General features: G+C 39.7%; 2 protein-coding genes across 3 annotated transcripts; both read left to right on the top strand.

The window, feature by feature from the left end:
* Window positions 1–8196: 8196 nt before the first annotated feature.
* agtr2 (angiotensin II receptor, type 2) lies at window positions 8197–14019 on the top strand. Its single transcript, XM_054793016.1, has 2 exons — window positions 8197–8391; window positions 8829–14019. Exon 2 carries the CDS (start codon window positions 8927–8929, stop codon window positions 10130–10132), a length of 1206 nt encoding a protein of 401 aa, XP_054648991.1. The 5' UTR covers window positions 8197–8391; window positions 8829–8926; the 3' UTR covers window positions 10133–14019.
* A 2482-nt stretch (window positions 14020–16501) lies between these two features.
* Window positions 16502–22897, top strand: LOC129189665 (SH2 domain-containing protein 1A-like). Of its 2 annotated transcripts, none has more exons than XM_054791583.1 (3): window positions 16502–16901; window positions 17184–17247; window positions 19762–22897. In XM_054791583.1, exons 1-3 carry the CDS (start codon window positions 16741–16743, stop codon window positions 19885–19887), a joined length of 351 nt encoding a protein of 116 aa, XP_054647558.1. In that variant the 5' UTR covers window positions 16502–16740; the 3' UTR covers window positions 19888–22897. The 2 variants fall into 2 exon arrangements, with proteins under 2 accessions (XP_054647558.1, XP_054647557.1); XM_054791582.1 differs by lacking the exon at window positions 19762–22897 and adding an exon at window positions 17526–17722.
* Window positions 22898–23209: the final 312 nt, after the last annotated feature.

Here is a 23209-nt window from a genome sequence, read left to right as displayed (position 1 = left end):
AGTAGTACACTTTAGTTTGACAAAGTCCGCTTCGAAATACTGTAGTTTAATCCAGCCTATTTCTCCGACCTCATGTGTTTGCAGTAGCTGCATCAGCAACATAAACAGGAGATGAAAGGAACACAGTCAACAAAAGACAACAATGGAGGTCATCTCACATGTTGGTCTTTTTTCTTCTTGGCATGTGACTTTTTTCCTGTTTTTCCCCGTTCCATTTTTCTTGTCATGTAGATGCCACAGTCGGTCGACAGTCGGTCGACCAATCCACATACTGCACCGTTTTTCACGGACTTATTAAATGCATTTCAATTATCAAACGTAGGTACTCGTCGCTTCCGGAGCCAAACAAACTTTTTTGTGGCTGAAGTCACAGAGCACACAACTCCGGTGCGTCAAGGACCACCGAAGAAGGTGCGAAATCTCAACGCTTGACAAAAAAATATCAGTGAAGCATAAAAACATAAATATGTCAAATTTGTGGGCTTTCTAACAGTGGTGCATGTCTGCAATACCTGTATTATTATGTGTTTATGAATGATCAAAAAGGGCTATTTTTGACAATTTGACAATTATAGAATTTCTTGACCAAAAATCTACAAATGTGCAAGCATCCACCGTATACGCCTATGAAGGGTATTCAAAAGATGGCACTGTTCAACTTGATTTACTTAAATTAGAAGAAAAAAATGCCTATTTTTGGAGAAAACAAGTATAGATCACAAACATTTTTTACATTTTTTTTTACCAAAAATCTTCACATTTGCGGGGCTGTCAATGCTGAATCACGAATGTGCAGGAAATCACATTATGATATTATCACTATTGTTATATATCGCGACCAGTCCAGGGCGTACCCCGCCTTTGCCCGAAAAGACAGCTGGGATAGGCTCCAGCATACCCGTGACCTTAGCGAGGACAAGCGGCACAGAAAATGTCTGGATGGACATTATAAACCAGTGGTCTCCAACCCCCGGGCCGTGGATCATTTGGTACCGGGCGGCACAGGAAGAAAAAACAATTTCCATTATTAAATTTTTTTGTTTTATTTTGAAAAGTGGCCAGATTCTCTCTGTTACATCCGTCTCACATGACGCATGTCCATGTGCGTGTGCTAACTTTATCTCATGCCGCACAGATAGACTACTACTGTATTTTTACCATTTTTCTTTCACCTCATATTTGGTGTCAAATGCTGATACTATGTGGGAATGCATAAAGGTAAGTTTTGATGACTTATTGAGTGCTAATGTGCACATTTGTCTGAAGCTAATTCATGCTAGCACACTGCCTTTTACCACACACGTCAAACAGCGATGTAATAATCTCTCTGGAAAAACTTGGCTGGAACTTGAACTGGTGGATGGTGGGTCAGCATTCATTTTGTGCTTTTAATTTGATGTTATTCATGTCTTAGTTTTACACAATACATCAGGGGTAGGGAACCTATGGCTCGGGAGCCAGATGTGGCTCTTCTGGTGGTTGCATCTGGCTCTCTGACTTTAACACAATACTATTTTTTCTGTTGTAATTTTATTTGACAGAAATCACAGTGTTAAAAATAACATTCAAAATATAAAACATCTTTATGCACTTTAATCCATCCATCCATGTTCTACCGCAAGCACAGAAGTCACATTAATGGTAAGAAGTATTTCACAGTATTTATTATTGGTTAGCTTCAATATAACAATGTTATTAAAAAGACTAAATTCAGAGACTTATTATAATCTGAAATTGTTGGTTAATGCTTAATAATGCACACATTTAGTTGTATTATCAGTTGTTGTTAGTTGTACATGGCTCTCACGGAAATACATTTTAAAATATGTGGCTTTCTTGGCTCTCTTAGCAAAAAAGGTTCCCGACCCCTGCAATACATCATAAGATAAAGCCGGTCCGTGGGTCAAAAAAGGTTGGGGACCACTGGTATAAAGCGTAATAATACAGTATTGTATTGTGATTATTCTGCAATTTTCACTCATACTGTGGTTGGTACCTTAACAGACAGGTGCCAGAAAAGAACTTTAGTCATGGGAAGAATTTGATTTAGTTTTTTTTACCTTTTTTTTTTTTGTATTTCAACATCTTGTACTCATAAGAGAGTTGTATTGGCTGTGCCAGCGCCCCCAAACAAGACAGGATGTTCAGTAAAAGCTTCTCTCACATCCCTCTGGGGTCCCTCTTTGGTACATCCACCCTATTCCTGGCCTTCACCACCCCAAACAAACAGTAGCTATCATAATGTTCTGAGAACTTTATGTTCTGCTGGACTTTGTCATGGTGTCCAGTATGCGCTCAGATTTTTCTTTTACATGGAGGGAAAGAGGAAGCCGAGTTTTACAATCCTGACCTCCCACCTCTCACCCTGAGAGCCACATTTTCCACAGGGGGGAAGTGTGAGGGTTGTAGTTTGTGGTCACTGTCTTCCCAGGGTCCAACCGGCAGAGAAAACCGCAACTATAAAATAAACACACAGTACACTTATCAGTGAAACATATAAACATATGAATGCAAGCAATGTGAGGGTGTTTGTAAAAACACTATGTTTGTACATCTTTTCATTTTGTGCACAGTTTTGTCTGTTTTCTCTCTTTTTTTTTTTTTTTTAGATAAAATCAGATGTTTAACAGAAACAAACAAAAAGTAAATTAGCTCCTTTGCAGAAAAAAAAAACCCTTTTGAAGGCAGAAACAATCAAGAAAAATGAATTTTAATGAGCGCAGTGAGCGGAAACAAACTTCAGATAAGCTGCGAAACGATAATCGAATGAGGAAAAAAAAAATAATTGGCTGTTTGATAAATGTTCAGTGAGCGTTTAAGTTTGGGTTCGGTGCTCTCTGCTCCATCGCCCTCCTTATCTGCAGCAAGTAAGAGTGTCTCTGCAACTGGAACGTCTGATGAACCCGCAGCAACACCCTCACGCCACACGGCTCGTCACTCAGCCTCACAGTTGGAGCACAACAAACGCAACACAGAGCCAAGTTTCATTGCGTTCGTAAACTCATGCTTGCATGCCATGAATTCCAAAAAAAGTGAAAGTGTCTACGCTGCACTGGTCTCCACTCTGATTGATCGTCTGCAAGATAGGAGAAAGTCAGGTTGGCCCTGCAAATGTTGACAAAGGTCAAAGGAGCACTTCAAGATAAAAACAAGTCAAATTTTACGGGGAATGTTTACATTACAAGCGAAACACAGCACGCTGTATATGTAGACTGGCGTGGGCCAAAAGTATCTTTACACTTTGCATTATTTTCCTTTTATTACATTTATTAAACAGTTGCATTCCATAAATGCTTGACATGACCTCCTTCAACATTCCTCAAACTATTCCAGAACACTGAGACACGCAGCATGGCACAAATTCTGATCCACACTTTTGGCCCACCTTATAATATACTACTGCAACCTTGTGCAAAGGTATTGGGTCACCATGAGCAGTGGTAATTCCCTTTTTCGGCCAAGGAAGAACTCATGCAGTTTTTGTAAGATAACAGAGCATTGCTCATTACAGCATTATCACACGGTATGGACATTTTGGCTTTATTATAATATGACAGCTGCATATAAAAATACCCTATAAACATAGGGTATACAATACTATACATAACCCAGGGGTGTCCAAACTTTTTCCACCGAGGGCCATATATTGCAAAATGAAAGGATGCAAAGGCCACTTTGACATTTTGTAAAGCAGCACACGAAGATGTGCTAAAAAGTTATATGTATTTAAATTGCAAACCTGCATCTCAGCTTTGTGACATGGGGTGATTAAGCGTATTCGTAGGAACTTCGGTCTTTGCTCTTTTTAGTTTTTTTAATGTTCCAAATATTTAAATTCTTTCTTTTTAAATAATGTTCATAAATTTTATTTTCAGAACATTATGACTTTATTCCACAATATTTGGACTTTAAAAAAATAATGTTTTTTTTTTTATATTTCAGTTTGATGCAACTAAAATGACATTATTTTTCGAGTTTATTCTCATAAAATTCTCACTTTATTTCTTGTTAGAATGTTTTTTTTTATACTACTTTATACTAAAATTAGAGCCATTTTTTCCATTTTCTTCTTGTAATTGCACTTTATTTCCATAATATTTTGACTTTATTCTTGTAACAATATAAACTTTTCTGCAACCTAATTTTCCAAAAATTACAACTTTATTGTTTTGTTTGGTTCTCATAATATTACAACGTTATTTTTGTAAAATTAAGCGTTTTGTTCTGTGAATATTCTGACTTCATTCTTGTAAAATCACTGCTAATTTTCCCATTTTTGATGTTGTTTTTTTGTGATGTGCCGCGGGCCGATAAAAAAACAGCTTGGGTCTCAAATGGACCCCGGGCCACACTTTGGACACCCCTGCTATACCCTATAAAGCTACATGCTAATGCAGGTAAACATTTCCAAACAAATAGTGCTACAGATGACAAATTCCCAATTCAACATGTGAGGGTTGCGTTCAAGGCCTTCCAAAAGCGGTGGTATTTCGTCTTGCCTTCATCCATCCTGCTCAGTGTCAGCTTTCTCGCAGCTATTAGGACACGTCACGTCCTGATAGATAGTCAATGGAGCAGAGTGCACACACATCTGAACACGCGTGTAAACAGAGGCGTGTATGGCAGAGTTAGATTAAGTGTATCAGGCTGAACCGGTGTCGAAGCAGACGTACACACACACACACACACGCACACACACACGCATGCTCACATCATTGATCATTGGAGCTGTGATGTAATCAGTCATAGCTTTGCATGCATCCCTCATTAACTTGCACCCATGGCTTTAATGAAAAACCACTGAAGGGAATCTCCCCTTTCACTGTTTTTCACCCTCTTCTTTTCCTCTCGCTCCTTCCCATCCATGCATTCACTCCCTCCCTCGTCCTCCTCCTTATTCATCTCAGCCACCCCTCCCCGTCCTCTGCCCCCAGCGGCTGGCTTGACTTCCGCTGAGACAAAGTAAATATTTCCCATGGCTTATCTGACCGCTGGCAGAATGAATATGAAAACATGCGAAACGGCTAATTAACAAGTTGCATCTCAGGTCACAGGTTTGGTTGTGTGGCTTTCTAAACTAGGGGTCTCCAAACTTAGCAGCTTAGCAAATTACAGCTTGTGTTCATATGTCATGTATTGCCAGAAAAATAGACGTATGCTTTCAGTAACAAGAAGGTTTGTCCAGTCTTTGGGCTGGTACTGCATATATCAGGGGTCCTCATTTACATTTGTTCTTTTCTCGGCAGATCCTGAACCACCCCCACAAGTCAATAATCAGAGGGAATGGGGGGACTGACCGCATCAAAGTTGTGGTGTTTTGTCTGAAGTGCGTTCGCTGGCTATATTCTTTTGAAACAGCGTTTACTTTTTTACAAATGAAACACATTGGCTTCCTTACTGCATTTTTGGTAAATGCATCTGTAACAGTGGTCATTCCGTGCAGCCGCAGACTACACAGGCTCAATCACGTGACCACACATTCCCACCATATGAGAGCTGAGCGCTTTAGTCAGTAAGCGTGGCTCATAATTTGGGTGAGGTTGACTTAACGTACGATTGCACACTAGCTGGCATAGTATTAGTAGTAAAGTGGTGCCTTGGTTAGCGTCATTAATCTGTTCCAGAAGGTGTGACTCTAACCAAAAGAGACTTTAACCAAGGCGAGTTTTACCATAGAAAATAATGTAAATCCAATTAATCCGTTCCAGATACCCACAAACTTTTAACACATTTTATAGACAATAATTAGAGTTTCACTTGCAAAAAATGATGCAAAAATAATTGTAAATGACAAATGAATAGACAACTGATAATTTAACATCACTTTTACCTAGTTTTGTAAAGAGGAAGGGGGGTGAGAGTAGATTATGCTTGGAGGGCAATCCCTTTTTTTAATGGTGACTGCACTCGTGGCACAAAAAAATCTATGCAGAGTTCTGTTAAAGACTTACACATAACATACACAGTTTTACATAAAAAAACATGCCACAAACATGACATATGAAATGGAGAAATGAACATTTAACATCATTTTACCTGAAGTGAACACCCTTGGAAAACAACAACCAGAAAAAGGAGGGATGGAGGAGTTTGGAGGCACGTTTGTCGCCCTGCCGAACAATGCTGTGTATGCCTCTGCTTGCCTTAAATTCGTCAACAGACTCACTTGTTGTCTTTGTTAGATCAGCACGCAGCAGCCTCGCCTCTGAAACAGTGGCTCCCGCTAGCCATTGAGCCACACCAGCAACAACGTCTCAACATGTTCGATGGTTTGTGGTCTCTGTTTTGTCAACACCGTTACTCCTTTCACAACATTAGCTCACTTGATTATGTTGTTATTCTTCAGGATGGTACTTATTGTTGAGGGCTTCCAGTACATCCTGGCGAGATCGGCAACATGAACGCCATCTTCGCAACATCACTTTCCTGTTAAATACCTTCAGTGCCTACATTTATTGTATTTTCTTACGTGCTTGGACATCTCATACTTCACTCACATGGCTAGATTTTATGTTATAGGTTTATTGTATATAGATAGATAGATAGATAGATAGATAGATAGATAGATAGATAGATAGATAGACAACCAAGGCAAGACATGAGAAATAAGAACAATAAGAAAAGCAAATAATAACAAATAAATAAATAAATATGGAACAGATCACGTCAAATTTGAGTTAATGGTTAATATGTTTATAGTTGGCGGCGGCAACTAATTTATTTAATTAATTACGTTGACACTTTTAGCGTAATTAACGCATGCGCACCAAGTCAAGCCACCCCTCTGTGTTGTGACGGCAAACAGAGGCACAATACTGTCCCCACAGAGTCCAACATGCTTTTATAACGTTATTCTGACCTGAACACATCAACAACACCATATATGTATCTTCAGCCTACAAACACATCTAGTCCTCCTGGGAAACGACACTTCCTCATTGACACGAAACAACAGCGAGGTGCATTCAGGGACACTCGGAACATCACAACAGCGTCTTTGTTATGCGTGTATTTGTAGTCTAAATAAACACAAAGACAAAGAAAAACAGCATGTGGCTATTCCTGTCACTGACTATCGTAACTCATACAGATGAATGAATTTCTGCATTTAAGTATGCTTGGAAATCCCAGAAAATACATCTACCCTCAAAACACTGAATTCAACTTAAAAAATTCCGTGATGTCTTTGAAAGCAACACATCATGGCTCATAATAACGCGGTAAAAGTGTGATTCAGTTGTTCTGCTATTATTAAAGATACTGGTGTTTTGGATTTTCAGACATGTGTAGTATCTTTTAGCATGATTTAAATTTAGCAAGTTGTTAAATAAAGAGGGCATATTTCACACATAGTTGAAAATGGTGATTAATCATCCATCCATCCATCCATCAATCCATCTATTTTCAATGTTGCTTATCCTAATTAGGGTCGTGGGGGTGTGCTGGAGCCTATCCCAGCAGACTTTGGGCGAGAGGTGATTACTCATCACAGTGATGAGTAATCATGATTAATGAATTTGATTACCATTTTTAGCTTGAATCAATTTTATAGTAGATTTGTCATCGTAGATTGTTTATCTGTTGTATATACAGTAGCTATTTGGTAAATTGTGCTTTTTGTATCTGTCTGCTGCTGTAACATCAAAATGTCCCTGTTGTGGGATAAATAAAGCACAATCTAATCTAATCTAATGTAAAATTATTCAACCCTTTGGTGTTTCCCATCAGGAGTTACCACAGCAAGTCATGTTAACTTGCATGATTACTCTGGATTGGTTTTTATGCTGGATGCACTTCTTGACAGAAAGCTCCCAAATGGCCCAAGACATCTGTGACTGGGCAAGAAGCAACCCCACAAACATTACAAGCTATTCCATTACAAACATGAATCGATCAGAAAGTCTGTGTGCCTGCTTGAAGATCAATGAAATAGCTGACATGGTTTTACTCAGCAATTCGGACCCATGTTGGAACCTGTCCCTAAGTTTGGAAGAGGAACAGTTTCCTCTAAATTCTGTCTTTGGGTTTGTGCAAAACTAACATGTTGACTTGATTCCTCATATTTGGTCGGGGGCGTAAAATGAAAACAATGTATTTGTGCGAGCTGGCTTGTGTCCAGGTACAGTCCCACCTCCTCTGTGATGATGACATTGTGACGTGTGTGCACCTTCCCCTGTTGTGCAATCATCATGAGGCTCTGAGGGGCTATAAGACCCCCACCCCTCCAGTCCCATCTGGTTTGTCAGAGGCTCCACAGCGCGTCCAAAACTCACAAACTCTGAGGCACGACATGGTCCGGGACTCTTCATAGAGAGGGGGCTGTTGCAAAGACATGGACTTTCATCAAATGAGGCTTTAAGACAGCTAAACTCGCTGGATTGGATGTTTAAGGTAAAGTATATTATTTGAAGTCACAGTTAAAATATCAATATTTAATGATGTTGGTGGAAAAGTTTAACGTTATTCCTCATGTTTTCCCCCTGACAGTCTGCTTTGAATTATAGTTTTGTCTATTAATAATATATTCTTCCAGTGCAGCTGAATCAGCTGCTTCCTCTCGATGATTCTTGTATCAAATGTCAAATTTAATTTGAGGCAGAGTGTATATATGGTATGAACGTTTCAAAAAGTATTTTCAGGCATTAATATGGAATGGAGGCTTCTGTGAAATCCAATAAGCAGCCAAGACTCATTTGGGTTTCATTAGAGACCGACTTCATAAGTTGTTTTAACACAGATTGAGTAGCTAGTTTACCACATAGGAGAAAAGGGATTTATCCATAAAAGGCAGCTCAGTGTGACATGCTTTTCTTTTTGCTCGTTTCCAGCCGACGTTGGAGCACTGAAAGAAGGGAGTTTGAATTGTTCCCTGATTGCGTTCCCAGATGACAGCTCTTTTTTGAACTCCACCCCCTCCCCTTCTAACATGACCACGATGGTGAACGCTTCCGACTGCACAGACTGGCCTCCAGTGCCCATGACTACAATCATCCCCTCCATCTACAGTGTTATTTGTGTATTGGGCATCATTGCCAACACCCTGGCCGTGTGCGTGTTGGCCCACGCGAGCGCTTCAAGGAGAACCGTAGCCAACACGTTCATGCTGAACCTGTGCGTGTCTGACCTTCTGTTCCTGTTGTCTCTCCCGCTGTGGGCTGTCTACTACTCACAAGGCTACAGCTGGCCCTTTGGACGCATGGCGTGCAAGATCTCTGGAGCGCTGCATAACCTCAACCTGTACGCGTCTATCTTCTTCATCACATGCATGAGCATGGACCGCTACTTAGCTTTGGTGCACCCGCTACGCTCTCAGAGCGCACGAGACCCCAGACGTGCCAAGCTCATGTGCATCCTGGTGTGGGTTCTGGCATGTGCTTGCACTGCCCCCACCATGGCTCTGAGGGACACTCACTACATTGAGGCATTGGGTGTGGAGGCTTGTGTGATTCTCTATCCAGATAATACCTGGTATCGAAGCCTGTCCTGGATGAAAGTACTGCTGGGCTTCCTGCTACCAATGATCATCATCTCTTGTTGCTATTGTGCAATTGGTAGACACTTGTTGTCTGGGTCTGGGCTCATAAGAATGCAGAAACCATCACGCTATGGTGGCACATGTAAATCCTCAGGGTCACAGGACAGCTGCAGTAAACCAGAGGGACCCCCGACCCCATGTGTGAACCCCAGTCCCAGTGGAGGCAGACCCATGGAGGGAAGAGGGCTTGAAAGGGTCTTGTGGACTGTGGCTGCTGTTGTCTTGGCCTTCTTCTTGTGCTGGTTCCCCTTCCACTGTGTGACATTCATAGACATACTAAAGAGTGGAGACTGGTTGGACAGTTGCTGGACAGATTGGGTCATCCATAACCTCACCCCTCTAACCCTCTGCTTGGGCTTCTCCAACTCTACCATCAACCCGGTGCTTTACTGCTTCATCGGGAACCATTTCCGAGGCCGCCTGGGGGCCCTTAGTAAGGGCCTGTGTGTGCGTTTTAAAGCTCGTGAGGAGGAAAACAGTCAGAAGAGGGGCTCCTTCAGCACAAGGCTCAGTTCTTTCTCACGAAAACTCAGTGACCTGAAAGATCTGGCGATTGTTGAAGCCTCCGCTCATGCTTCGGCAACTGGCGAAACTTAACACTGGGAAATGAAACAAGAATTGATTCAATTTAGTCTGAAAATTGTCGGTTGCTTTGCCAGTTGTAGGAAGAACAGATTGTGACTTCAGATTCCAAAGCAAAGAGGAAATGAAGAAGTACAGCTTGGGGTCTTTCAGGATGACACAGGTTTCAAGGGCTTTCTGCACAAAACCTTCAAGCACATCCTCTACTTTGCAAATCTTACATGTGGAGCCCATCGCGGAACATGCTACGTGTTGGCACAGTACAGTACAAGACCACGGGATGATTTATCTGCAGTTACTTGCACAAAATAAGAAAGCTGCTGCACCTATCGCCTAGTAACTAAATCAGCACCTTGGAATACTATTATATTGCTTTCCAGTACCTTTAAGTAGCTTTGGTGACTCCATGTTCCATATCAGGTTCCAATAGGTCAGTGACAATTTCTAATGATTTGGCAGTTTGATTGCTTTGGTTTCATCTTACAACTGGACAATCTACCCATGGTACATGTCACACAGCATATACGTAGCCACTGCAGTTTAATGAGATTCAGCCTTTGCAAAGATAACGATGCTTAGATTCGATTGATATGTTGAATATTATTATATTGTGGTTTTCATTGGTATACCAAGCTGTTTCTAATATTACGACTCTCTTCATATCCATATCTCCTGTAATACCTACTGTACCCGTTGTTACGTCAGCAGGTTAAAATGTTTTCTGTTTTTCAACTTTACATTTCCTTATCCAATCATACCGTCGGCTGATATGACAATATATTTTATATAGTGTGAATGACATAATAATGTCTTATTTTGTATAGTTAAGCACAAAACTATTCATACCGTCGTCAAATTCTGTGTTGAAGTGACTTTTGAATGGATCTCTTCTGTCTAATAATGAAATAAACATCAAACGTTATGAGATAGGAATAAGAGATTTCATATTTTATGGACATGTTTCCTCTCAACACAGGCAGGTTCTAAGCTGACTTGAATCGTCTAGATCAGGGGTTTCAAAAGTGCGGCGCTTGCATTTTTTTTTTTTATAGGCCTTTGCAGATTGAAAAAATAAAACGAATTCATTATTGAGATATATTATTAGATACTCGACTCATCAGCTTCATTCCATCTGCCTCTGTCTACATATTTTTGTCAAACTGTCATACGGCTGCAAATTAAATGTAGTTTTGGCCATGGACGGTAGCCAGAAAGCATGAGCAATGTCAAAATCCTTTTAAAAAAAATGTCTGCTTCAGTATGAGTAACAAAAGGTGTGTAAAGTCCATTTTTGACACACAAAACCTCGCAATGTTGACTCTTTTGTAGTTTTTACACAACAGTTGCATTGTCATGACTTCCTGGCGTCAGACTTCATCTACTTGAAAAAAGTAGGGCCATTTTTTGCATCATTTTATCTCGTAGATCAAACAGGAGTAGTCTTTGTTTGCGCAACATTAATTTTGTAGGTGAAGTCGATTTACTTTTGCAGGTGATTACAACTTACTTTTACAAGTCGACTTGTACAAAGACTACGGCATAGAATGATGCAAAAAGTTGCCTTTTCTCAGTTGATAAAACATATTTTAGTCACGATGAGCTAGCTAAATCAACTATGTTGTCTATGTCTTAGTCAGTCTGCCCAGTATAAACATTTACTTTCTGTTAGCCATTAGCTATGGTGTGTTAGCGGCCAACCGCTGATGCTTACTTGAAATTACAGTCATTACATTTGAATAAAGTATTTTAAAATAACTTGCTAACATTCGCTTCACATAAGTGGTCTTTTGAAGCCTCTTGCTGTTGTTAATTCAAAATAACGTCAAGAGCCCCCGGCTATTTTACTTATTAATTTCTCGAACAATATCAAACCTGAAAGACTGTAATAATTAACCAACTGTATCACAAACATTAGTTCTTACCTTAAAGTCCAGTCTCCTACTTTTCGAATTTCTAGTGACTTTTTTCAATGTACACTCAATGAAACTGTTACAACAACTGCTATGCTAGCTAGGCTAGTTCCGAAAGTATATTTAGATCACTATTACTATGATGTGGGACTACTATCACACTTCCACATGCCTAATAGCCATGAAAGTCTACAAACCAATAAGCTTCCACCTGAGTAACGGTGAAAACAGCAAAATAACAAACAAAAAAAAAGCCAGAGTAGCATCACCAATTGCGATCCAAAGCTGGATGTTGGAAAATTTGAGCATTTCCAAAGTTTGGGACTGCTCACGCCACCTGTCAACATCTGTAAACCTGTAACAAAGTCCAAAAAACATTGTTAAACGGTGCAGTGGGACAGAGCTTTAAGATGTGGATGTTTTTGGATAGCTTAGCATATACTGACCTACTTTACAATGGTTTCCGCATCTTTAATGTACAAAATGTACCAAAGTGGGCGCCCGCATCATTTCATTTATCTGTATGCAGCACTGACTGGAAACAGGTTGGATACCCCTGATTTAGATGATGCTAGTTAGACATCTGGGATATGAATCATTTTAAAAACCTATGAAAATGTGATATTAACAATCCAAAAACATAAAAACAATGCAAATATTGAACATCAGCATTTTCAGTCCAAAGATAACCATAGAATAAATATTTGGCTCAAAATTTGGCCAGGATATGAATAAATCTGTGCTTAACTGTCAGAGAATGTAATCCGGATGTATTGATTCTTCACTTTTGACTCTCTTCAGTCCACAACAGGCCTCATAAAAGGTACAGTTTTGACATTACTTTGATGTGTAATCTTATACCATGTCACACTCTTGGAATTTCTTTCATATTTTGCTTCTTTCCATACCTTAATTCTAAAATAAAGTGCAAAAATGTCTCCAAAAACAGAGACAAACCCATGTGGAGTGCATTTAGTCTCCCTCCCCTTTACAATGACCTGACATGAATTGCACCTATCAAGGCCTGATATCAGTCTCATACAAACACCCCTGTGATGCATTCCAGTGTAAGTGGTTATCCACTTGTGTTGGCTAATCCGTGGTTTATCTCTGTCTGTTGCTTGTGTCTCGTATAGATCCTCCACATTCTGCACTGACCCTTGGACATGACCTGCAAATATTTATCACATTACTTGTTTGCCCAGCTGGAGGCAACATGCAAGAAGTTATTATGTATTTTTCTGTTATGTTACAAGGTATTTTCTGTTTAAAACTAATTGGTAGGCAAGGCAGCTTGGTGGCTTCTTTTCCAATAACAATGTCTATTCAAGCAAGAGGGAAGATAATGCTCCCAATTTATTTTTATGATGCCTTCACATTTGACCACTGGGTGGCGCTAACGTGCTGCAGATGCATTGGGCAGGCAGGGTCCTGCTGGCTGCTTCCCCTCACATTCAACCCCAAAGCTCCAGTGCTAATGATCTCCAGGCTCAGAAAGCTATGATGATGACTCATGAAGGCTCTCGTCGTCAATGCATAAGAAGTAGAAACCTCCAACTTATCCTGATTGGAAGATTCAAAGTCATCAAACTGCCTTGTTCAAGAAGAGCATGAGGTCATTTCTATGAAGGACATCCGTGGCTGCCGCTAATGATATACATCTCACTGAGACTTGCCAACTTTGGATAGCAAGTGCTTTTCACACCCGAATACACTCTCGTTGTAATCATCAGCTTCCTCTTTACAGCATCACTTGATACAACGGTAACTTTGCAGCCGACAGGCCAGATTGCAAGACGGGTTTGTTGCAACTCGGCAGTATGTTCAGACAAACACGGCTTCATTAGCCGCTTCCTTGCTGTCCTGTAGTGCAGGTGTGAGCGTCCTTGACACACAATCAATAGAGGACTCCTGCGGACGAGTAATGAGAAATTGTAAACTAAGCTGAAGTGCAGCCGACTCTTTTGGACAATGCACTTTGTTGCCTGCCTGCAAATCCCTGGACAAATAATGATACAGTGTCCCTTTAAGCAAACTTCACCATTGTAGAAATGTAACAATAACTTGGTGCTGTGAATGTTGACACATTAACAGCAGCGCCGCAGAGCTACAGATTTCATCCTTCATAGGCCAAGGGGCCATTTTTGGAAAGTTAAACTTGAACAATTTAACATTTTATATGCTGTTTTTAATGAGGCACTTGCAAATAAAAGCTATTATTGTTTTAATGCTTGTAAACGATACAACAGAAAATAATGAAATACATTCAAATTAAGTTTTGTATTATTTTACTGAAGTCAAATGTTTTATATTGTACCACACTTTAGGCTTTTAAAAATTATTATCATTTGTATTTTTTTTAAATTGTTTTATTTTTCTGAAGTATTTCAGTATAAAACTTCATGTCTTTTTTTGATCCCAAAAAAGTAATTTCATTACTAACAGAATTATTCCTTCATAAATGCAATTAGTTACCAGGGAAAGTAATTTAAGTAATTATTGCTTTACTCTTTTTGAAAAACCTTCATATATGTAATAGAATTGGGATTTAGCTTTGTCGTGGAGCAATTTTTCATGAGCTTAAGATGAGTGGCTGAGCTGATGAATTGCAATTCTCTACCACAACGCTAGGGGACTGTGTTTTCTAGAGAGTGAGCAACCATAATGCTTGAACTCTTGTTGTCTAGCTATTTAGCTTCCTGTGTAGTAGTTAGGGCTGTCTTCCACCAAGGATTTTCATAGTTGAATCTGATTTTGTTCACAGTCGACTAATTGTCAAGTATTGTTTTTTTATTAACTAATTGCTAATGGCAATCCCTACAAATAAACAAAAACAAACACAGTCGTTGTAAAAAAATGTAAAAATGTACACTCAGCAGCAGCCGTGGGCACCCCCATGTAGTTAAAATGGTACAATCTTGGTCACGTGACATTTTCATATGATTCGACTGCGAGATTAATAGTCCAATCAGGCTCCTTCGAATCGAATCGTCAAATAGTCGACTATTCTAAGACACCTCTAGCAGTAGTAGTGAAACATGGCGACGCAAGTGACATCCAGCGACACATTTCACTGTTGGCAAATGGTATCAGCCTTGTGACATTTGAAATGACCTGTTATTGGAAAGTGAAAGTGAAACTTTTTTATTCCGTTTATGCCCAGCACTCGTCATGACACAAGCCAAAATAAGGGTATTCTTATTTCATACACACATTGGTTCACCATTTATCAGCATTCATTTGTTTTTTTGCTTTTAATTTCTAACTTTCTTGCTTTATCAAGTAAAAATATTTGGTCAATTATTTTGCTTGTCAAAATGAGTATGCCTTTAAATGTCACACAATGGAAGGGCAGTGAACCATCGAAACAGGAAGGCCACCACCAACCAATTTTGCAACTGCAAAATCTTAAATCTGACTCGTCAAAATGCGGACTTGTTCAAATTCGTTGGCAAATTATTCTGCTTATTTTGAGTATACCTCAGATTTGAGTCCATATTACTTAAAATAAGCCAATTAGTCGAACCTAGAAAGTGGCTGGTAAGACAACAAGTCTGTTTTAAATGAATAATTTCACCCTGCTGCATTTACCACATGGTAGCCTAGTGCTTAGCATGTTGGCCACACAGTCAGGATGGTGGGTTCAAATCTCAATTTGGGCATCTCTGTGTAGAGTTTGCATGTTTTCCCCGTTTGGGGGTTTTCTTTGGGTACTCCGGCTTCCTCCCACATTTCAACAGTATGCATGTGTTAATTGGACACTCTAAATCAGGGGTTGTGAGCCACTAGTCAATCTCTGGGACTTTGCCCGTCGATCGCAGCAAAATTAGATTAAAAAAATGTATTATTACATCAGCGCCCTCCCCTCCTGGAGAGTGACCAACAGGCACGCATTTTGACCATTGAACATGCCCTTATGCCTCGCCGCCCTCCAGGCAGCAACCCGAAAGCTCCAGCCAGGAGCCCAGTCCCCAAAATCGGGCCGGAGATACTAGTGCATGTACACCGGCTTGCCTCGCCGCGCTAGCAAAAAGGTTGAGTGATCAGCGTGCAGAGGGGTCCAGCGAGAGGGAGTGACAGAGCGCAGCGATGCGCCTGAGAACACAACAGTAGTTGTTGCACGTTAATATGGCTCAAAATCTGCCTTTGCTACCTCCAAACTAAGGCACAAATATAACTCCATTGACGTGCACCTCCACCTTGAAAGCTTGAAGGAAATGCAGATGAATAAAAACAAGATCAGCAAAGTTATGGTTATGTGAAAACACAGCCATGTCGCTGGTTGATTCAACTGCTTTTGCATATTATTGTAGTCTTTTCCATCATGCAAAAACATCCTTTTTTTATGTTGTTGAAATAGTCAGTTCAGATGTTTAAAGTTATTTCCTGTAAAAAAAAAAAAAATTAAAAACTGCAATCATTTCCTGCAAAGACACTTTGTACGTGTGGGTGTGTACGTGCTTTTAAAAAGGAAGACTGCTGAGCAACAAGCCGTGAGGCTCAGAGAGCGCTGTCTGCCATCAGCGTGGGATCAGACCAGAGGAAATTCTGACTTATCAGAGCTCAAACTCCCAAACGGACATTTGAAAGAATGACAACAAAGAAATAAACAAAGAGACGCAGCATCACTGTGTTGCAGTCTGGTTCATACAGGCCAGAGACCAAAACTGAAAAAGCTGCTGGGTAGTGTGGTCTTAAAAAAAACATTCTCCTATGAAAACTTCCGGGAAAAGTGACATGGAGAACCTGTCTGTCTACCATGGGCCCATTGGCAAGACGGAGGGGGAAAGGCGCCTGGCTCTGGATGGACGCAATGGATGCTACTTGATCCGAAACAGCGACTCTGTGCCTGACGTCTACTGCCTGTGTGTGCTGTGAGTAGAAGAGTGACTTTTGCTTTGCTTCATTGGGGCTCCGGAAATCACGTACTGCAAAAACGCAATCCTGTTGTCTGGAGACATTATTGATCTTGTCACCTTGAAGAAACCCAGAAATAAAAGTGAAAGCAGGACATATTTCTATGCTGGACGGTTGTTAAGTGGCATCAATCGTGCAATACAGAATCCCACAGATTATGTATGCAGCATTGGTCGATCAGATCTTATTTTCTTTCACTTAGGGTTAAAAAATGTGTGTGTGTGTGTGTGTGTGTGCAGGTGCAATGGAACTGTCTACACATATAGGCTCCACAAGCATGGCGGATGCTCATGGGCTGCAGAGGTAAGACTTCTACATCACTATGAAGTACCGGTAATTAGGGCAGCAAATCGTTTTAGCATTTTTGTGTCACAGTAAGGAGCTTCCCTGTTTTAATCTGGGTTTCAAACCTCTGTTTGGACTTGGCATGTTCCCAATCTGATTGTGTGGGTTGATTCCCGGTACTCCGGTTTCCTCCCAGTCCAAAAACGTGCAAGATAGTTGGAGACTAAATTGTCCAGAGGTGTGAGTGTAAATGGTTGCTTGTACAGTATGTACTGTATGTGCCCTGTGATTGACAGAGACAGTCCAGGGTCTACCTTGCCTCCCACCCAAAGTCATCTGGGATAGTCTCCAGCTCACCCGTGACGCTGAACATGATAACCAGTACTGATGTCGGACCTCATGAAATGTTGCGGTCCAGAATTATTTCCTAGTTTTGCCTTTGGATTGTAAATATGCAATTTCCAATGTCTGTAAAGTGTTGGGTTTTGTTCTTTGTGCGCAATTAAAATTAAATAAATACTAAAACATTTAAACAAACATGACTGAACAATAACTATAATGATCAATATAATAATAAATAAATAAGGTGAAGGCAATGATAATAAAGCAAGTTCAAGACTCTTCTGCCTTATATTTAGCAAACATCAACTGCTTGTATTGTTTTTTGAATTTGCTCGGCTTGGTGCATTGTTTGAGTTCCTTGCTCAATCCGTTCCATAAATTAATTCCGCATACTGAAATGCGGTGGGTTTTAAGTTAAATTGTTCTCTAATATCATATTTCTCCTATTTTATAGAGAAATACTGTATGACGTTTTTGGGTAACAAGTTATTGTTAACTTTATGCATCATTTTAGCAGTTTGAAAATTTACTAAATCAGCAAATTTTAATATCTGTGATTTTACCAATAAAGGGCTCGTATGTTCTCTATGCGCGGCATTATGAATTATCCTCACCGATCTTTTTTGCAGTACATTTAGTGAGAGAAGATTGCTTTTTTTAATTATTACCCCATATCCCCACACAATAAGTTAGATATGGTAAGTCCAAAGAACAGTAAAGAGAACAATTAACCGCAATACACGAGGGATTACTGTGTACACTACAAACGTAACACATTCATACCGAATGGGAGTTTTGTCAAGCACGCTAGCTATTGACCTAAAAGCCAAGGCTCTCTACTCACTCTTAAGGCAGTGTGAAGTAACAAAACAGGCACAAGGCATTAAGTGATAACAACCCAATGTTTAAACTTCCCTATACTCATCAAAAGGTGAGTCAAGTATTGCATGTATGACAGTTAAGAATGTTGCTTAAAATGAGTTCAATTTCTATTGTTTCCTATGATAAATATACCGCGGAATCTCGGCCCTGCAGTGTTGGACTGCGTTTGAAAATGCAGGTTTGACTGTATATATGCCATTTATCAAGTTGAGAGGTTGTTGAGTGCTTTTTGAATAGAGGAGATACTGTAAAATTACCACATTCCTTTTCCTTTGCTATCCTGCAAAACAGATTTAAATTTCAGTGTAGCTCTTCAGACGGCAAGTGTAGGATTGCAGCTGACACCGCTTGTGATGAGCTCTGGAATACCGGCTGCAAACACTGTTACATGAACATACAGTGACATCTCCATGCTTTCTATGCCGTGCATGCGTGACAAGTGTGCTGCAAGCAGATGTACACTGACAGCGTCAATCAAACAACATTGAGGGCAAATAACACATATTGCGCCACAAGCTCAATAATCGTTGACATTATTCATGTGCAATATCACTTTAATGGAATATTTGCTAGGCGGCACTTGCAGTTGGAGAGGTAGGCATTTGCGGAAAGCAATTTTTATGTTTGATTGAATGATTGTAAAATGCATTAAATTGTTTTTTCCGTCTGCGTGTGACGGATCGCAAAGAACAGAATGCAATAAAGGCTGAATAACACTTCTCACTCGCTAATACCACACCATTTTTAAATGTTCAATTCTGCTTCCATTTGGTGGAGAGGATGGTTTCCAAGTTTTTGTTTTGCTATTTTGAAGCAACATATGTTTGTGGTTATTTCTGTTTTAATTGGCCACAATGGAAGCTCCTGAGATAATGGGACACATTTCAGACATCACCTATAAATCCTAATATATATATATATATTTTGTGGACTAATGTGGAAAAGCCTGGGGGAGAGAAAACTGTCGGCATTTTCCTAATTTAGCCTCTTATACCCCAGTGTCGTATTTTTCCATCTGCCATCACCAGTTATGATGTTAGCAATTCCTCCTCGAATCTTTTCATCTATTAATTTGTTGTCTTTAATGAGAGATGTGCCAAATTGTGTGTGCCATCGTTGAAAAGATTTTTTTTTTCCTGGTCAACTTTGATGTCTTTTTTAAAGTGCATTTGGTTGAGAGCTCATTTCAAACCAACCACGTGTCATCCTCTTATTTTCCCTGTGGGGTTTGATGTGAAGATGAAGTCTGGGGATTCTTCTCTGTCTGCTGCTTTACTTTCTTTCTTTTCTTTTTTTTTTTTTACCTAGACCATTCCTGGTGTGCAGAAACGATATTTCCGTCAAATCAAGAACTTGATCGCAGCTTTCCAGCAGCCTGCCCAAGGAATTGCCATGCCTCTGCTGTACCCTGTCACTGCCCAGGGACGGGCGTAGACACCCACAGTGGTGCAGAAACCCAGTAATAGCCTGTCACCACCACCCGGGCTCTTGCCTGCAGCAGTTGTGTGCTGCTCAGGGACAGAAAAAACGGGACCAAAAATGTGCTGCAAGCTCTTAGATACAAACCTCACACTCTGCATTGATCTAATTAGACCATCCAACTCAAGGTTTTTATTAAAAACAGCCTTTTAGTTGTATCCGTGAAATGAGAAGTAAATATAGTTAAGCAGTGGCGTCATTAGGCCTATTTTAGGTGGGTTGAAGCCTCCCTAAAATATGTATACCTATACGTATGTATAAATGAGTATATACAGTAATCTATACATATACACATATGTACATACGTATATATATTCAATATTAAAAGGTGACAAGGTTTCTCGTTTGGAGAAAAAGCTGACCAGAAGCCAACCAGAATGTGAACTACGGCATCGCTACTATGAATGATAATACCGTATAATGCAGTGTGCGAGGCATTAATAGAAGCGCTGATTAAGTACTTTAGGTACACATTGCAATCCAACCTAAAATACAACTTTTTTCTCTTAATATTCTATTCATACTGAATGCTTTATCCATGTAAAATTACAGCTGTTTTTTCCATTTCTATTTCAACTTTCTTCTTGTGAATTTTATATTTTTTTTATTCCCATAATATTTGGACTTATTCTCGTAACAGTCTAACCTTTTCTGCAACGTAATTTTAAAAAAAATACAACTTTATTTCTTGTTTTGATTACATTTTTGGTTAGCTGCTCGCGACCCACCCGGAATAAGTCCGTGGTGCATTTTGGGTCCAGACCCATCAGTTGAGAATGAATTGTTGTACAATATGCTCAAAGTTATTAGGTTGCTTTGGAATGTTGATACAATATGAATATTTTTCAAATAAATGTCCTAAAAAAATACAAATATCCATCCATCCATCCTCTACCTGTTATCCTGAAGTCAGGCGAGTCAACCACTCCACCAGGGGTCGGCAACCTTTACTATCAAAAAAGCCATTTTACCCCCTCGCCCACTAAAGAAAAATTGTCTGGAGCTGCAAAACATAATAGCTTATAAACTTTTAAAACTAATCTTTCTTAATATACGTGTTACAACAGAATACAACAAACATAAGTAGAGTGTGCATGTGTGCCAGATGCCAACCAGTGGGGTTGTGATAGTATGTTGGTTAAACCTTACTGACGGACGCCTCAAAAAATGTGCAGCACAGTGATTGGCAGCCTGTTCCTTCCTGCTCGACTTAACGATCAGTCTTGTGTGGACACCATTCGAGCCCGGGTGTGCAGGGCTGTACTACAGGGATGACCACTGTTTAGCAATGTTACACAATTTTGAAATGTGTAAAAGTCATTCTGTTAAAGAATGACTTTAATTTGATACCTCATTCACTTCTCTACCCCAAATATTAAAGAAGTTAGAACAGATTTTATACGGGAAAACAGTGCCTTCGGTCCCCATTGCTTTAACATTGAATCAAGACAAAAGCTGTGATCGACCCACATACCTCGGCAGGTACAACCATGCTACAAAATACATAATAGCTCAGGCTGTGAAAATCTGTTTTAAAAGTCAACAGAATAGCCATTTACATTTATTTTGATGATCAAACAGTCCAAGGAAGAAAATGAAGTGTCATATTTTTCATGTAGGCCTAGCACTGCGGTGCAGCAGCACGCTGTGTATTCATTTCCACCCCACACTAACTAGAAGAAATACTCCGAGCCATCATCGATGACAGGAATGTATCAAATCCACCAACATCCACTCCCTACTTGAGAAAATCTATGTTTTTTAGCATGATTTTGTGATAATGAAGCGGAATAGAAAACGAATGGATATCTAAATTATCCATATTTTATCTGCTTTTACATTTACAATCAAGGCATACTTTTTGAAAATAGGACACAATGCAAACGCGACATGTAGCATTTACCGGTTAAAAACCCCCAAAATATTTCACACAATCGGACTTTAATGAAATTTCATCTGCAGATACTTATTAAAGTGAATTAATATCCTATATACCTTGTATCTTGTAGCTCCGTGAATTTGAAAGGCTTAAAGTGGTACTTAACTTTCCAAGCACTGTTTTGGCTTGATCTGATCCAACACTCAATAAAAATCCAATAAGAAATTGAAGATAAAGAAGTAATCTACCTATCAAACATATATATGAATGAAAATACACCTGGCATCATATGAAAAAAAAAAACATTGCTCCACTGTTACGTGTTGGACTACTTTGACATTAATTAGTACTGTTCAGAAAAGGAGTGCTTGTTTTGAAAATGTGTTTCAATGTTTTTTGTTGTTTCTCGACAAATATCAAGTATACAGGTAAGTCAACATCGTTGACAGAGGAGACAAAAGAAATCTGTCCCAACAAAATTCAAAACTATATTTTCTTCTGATATGCTTCTTTTGGCGGGATAAATTAATGGTTAGCTTACCGCGCGGGGGAAAAAGTTTTTTCTGTCATGTCTCGACGAAGGCAGGAAAGCCAGCCAAACACCTGCTTCCCTTTCCTTCCTCTCGCTCATCCAATGACCAGGTAGAACTCAGCCATGATGCATTCACTGTCCTACAGAAAGTCGGATATTTTTTACACCTTTCAAAAATGCACATTTTCCTCACTCACGTGTTAAAAAAATATTCCAGTAATGCTTTTGGAGCCACAACAGGCTAAAGACCGGATTGCTGAAACCTGCACCAGACCATCAGAGACCCCAAATACAAATAAAAATTCTGATATTATACAATATTTAGTCTCTTTTTGTGCTATTTCCAGCCAGAAGATAGCCACTGAACACGTAAAATAATGACTTTAACGAAGCATTTTGTTTTGCCACACAAAATGTTTTAGAAAATGTATGCCATGTAAAATATTCATCTCCTGCAACTTTCACACAGGTCCATTACTATACCTGCATTGATTAAAAAAAAAAAAAAAGCTTTTCTGCCTTTTTCATGTGAGTGACGCCGAAAATAAACGATATTGGATGAAATCAGCTCCTTAAATTCAGTCTCTGTTTTTTTTACACACATGTGCACGTGTGACACACATAATTATGAACATAAATTCAATTTGACACATTGAATGGCTGTGATGTGGTGTGTGTGTGTGTGTGTGTGGTTTTTTTTGGGTCATTTTTTGGGGGGGTCATTTTTGTAATGGACATTGCCAGTTCCCCTCGAAGAAAAGTGTGATACAGGAAGGAGAGAGTGAGCATCCATTCAGCCAGGACAGTGGTCTCCTAGCAACCAGGCCCTCCATCTTTCCAGCTGCTGTGATGAGGCTGGACAATAT

The sequence above is a fragment of the Dunckerocampus dactyliophorus genome, chromosome 11 (assembly GCF_027744805.1).
Source record: "Dunckerocampus dactyliophorus isolate RoL2022-P2 chromosome 11, RoL_Ddac_1.1, whole genome shotgun sequence".
In the NCBI taxonomy this organism is placed as follows: Eukaryota; Metazoa; Chordata; class Actinopteri; order Syngnathiformes; family Syngnathidae; genus Dunckerocampus; species Dunckerocampus dactyliophorus.
Note: the sequence above shows the minus strand (reverse complement) of the source record. Positions and strands in the feature narration are given on the sequence as shown.